The sequence below is a fragment of the Sinocyclocheilus rhinocerous genome, unplaced genomic scaffold, assembly GCF_001515625.1.
Source record: "Sinocyclocheilus rhinocerous isolate Xijiao unplaced genomic scaffold, SAMN03320098_v1.1 C36642094, whole genome shotgun sequence".
NCBI classification, from domain to species: domain Eukaryota; kingdom Metazoa; phylum Chordata; class Actinopteri; order Cypriniformes; family Cyprinidae; genus Sinocyclocheilus; species Sinocyclocheilus rhinocerous.
In genome coordinates this window covers 1-1,434 of record NW_015784294.1, presented here as the reverse complement: position 1 = coordinate 1,434, position 1,434 = coordinate 1, and the positions used below count along the sequence as shown (strand labels likewise).

General features: G+C 33.3%; 1 protein-coding gene across 1 annotated transcript; it reads left to right on the top strand.

Moving 5' to 3' along the window:
- Positions 1–6: 6 nt before the first annotated feature.
- On the top strand, positions 7–497 carry LOC107736338 (spectrin beta chain, non-erythrocytic 1-like; the record flags this gene model as incomplete). The annotated part of the gene is made up of 3 exons (XM_016547778.1): positions 7–37; positions 112–336; positions 408–497. Coding segments are annotated over exons 1-3 (330 nt in total), but the record flags the coding sequence as incomplete, so codon positions are not given.
- Positions 498–1,434: the final 937 nt, after the last annotated feature.

Sequence of the window (1,434 nt, the reverse complement as noted above, 5' to 3'; positions counted from 1 at the left end):
TCTGACCAGCGTCAGCATCCTGATGAAGAAACAACAGGTTTGAGATGATCAGAGCTGACGGCTGTGTTTATATTCTGAAGGACCAGACTCACTCCTCTCCTTTGTCTCCAGATGCTGGAGAACCAGGTGGAGGTGCGTCAGAGGGAGGTGGAGGAGCTCCAGTCTCAAGCTCATGTGTTGAGGCAGGAGGGAAAGGACACAGACGAGGTGGATGGACGCCGGAAGGTGGTGGAGCAGAAGTTTAAGGAGCTGCTGGAGCCGTTGCAGAAGCGGAAAAACTTCCTCATGGCCTCTCGGGAGATTCACCAGTTTAACCGCGACATGGAGGATGAGATTGTAAGTTTGGGTTTTAAAGATGCATGTGAATGTTGACCTGTCGGTGTGTTTAACTGGTCGTTTCTCCTCAGCTCTGGGTTGAGGAGCGGATGCCTCTTGCTACGTCAACAGACCATGGCCACAATTTACAGACTGTTCAGCTGCTTATCAAGAAGAACCAGGTAATGTGTTGCTTTTTAATTACTATTTACAAACAAACAAACTAACAGGTTATACTAGCCTTTCTGAAAAAGAGATGTTTTTAGATCAAAATCGATTCTAAAATGTAGAATAATTGAATAATCAAATGTAAAACTAAAACACTGCATAGTCTTAACTGTATGAATAAAATGTAAATTAATTCTAAAAATACTAAAGTGATTCAGCCAAAAGTAGTGAGTCATTTTCTTTCTTTTTTTTGTTTTTTGATTAACATTAATGAAACAGATTTTTTCATTTTTTTCGTTCATGCATGTTTCTTTATCACTCTTATGTGTCAATAACTTTAAGTACTGTAGTACCACAGAGTTGAAGAAATGTAAAACATTATATAAGCCATTAGAAAATCGTTTTTTATAATCGATGCGAATCAGCAGAGGATAGAATGGCGATTCATATGTGAATCAACATTTTCCCCCACTTCTATACACTACTGTTCAAAAGTTTGGGGTCTGTAAGATTTTTATAAAAATATATACTTTTTTTTCTTAGCAAGGACACGTTAAATTAATCAAAAGTGACGGTAAAGACATTTATAGTGTTCAGGGTTGAAATTAAACTAAAATTATTAAAACTGAAATTAAAACCATAAAAAAAATGAAATAAAACATGAATTAAAATAAAATAAAATACGAACTTTTTTTCAGCTAGTTGCCAAGGCAACATTTTTATTTTTTAATTTAGTTTAACTTGTTGTACTAAAATAACTAAAACTGAAATAAAAATGAATAAAAACACTACAAATAAAATAAACACAACAAAAATACTGAAATTAAAATTAAATTAAAGTGAAAATGTGAGGTATAAAAATTAAAACTAATTCAAAATATTAACAAAAACTATGAAATAACACTGATAATGTTACAAAAGATTTTTTATTTCAAATAAATGCTGTTCTTT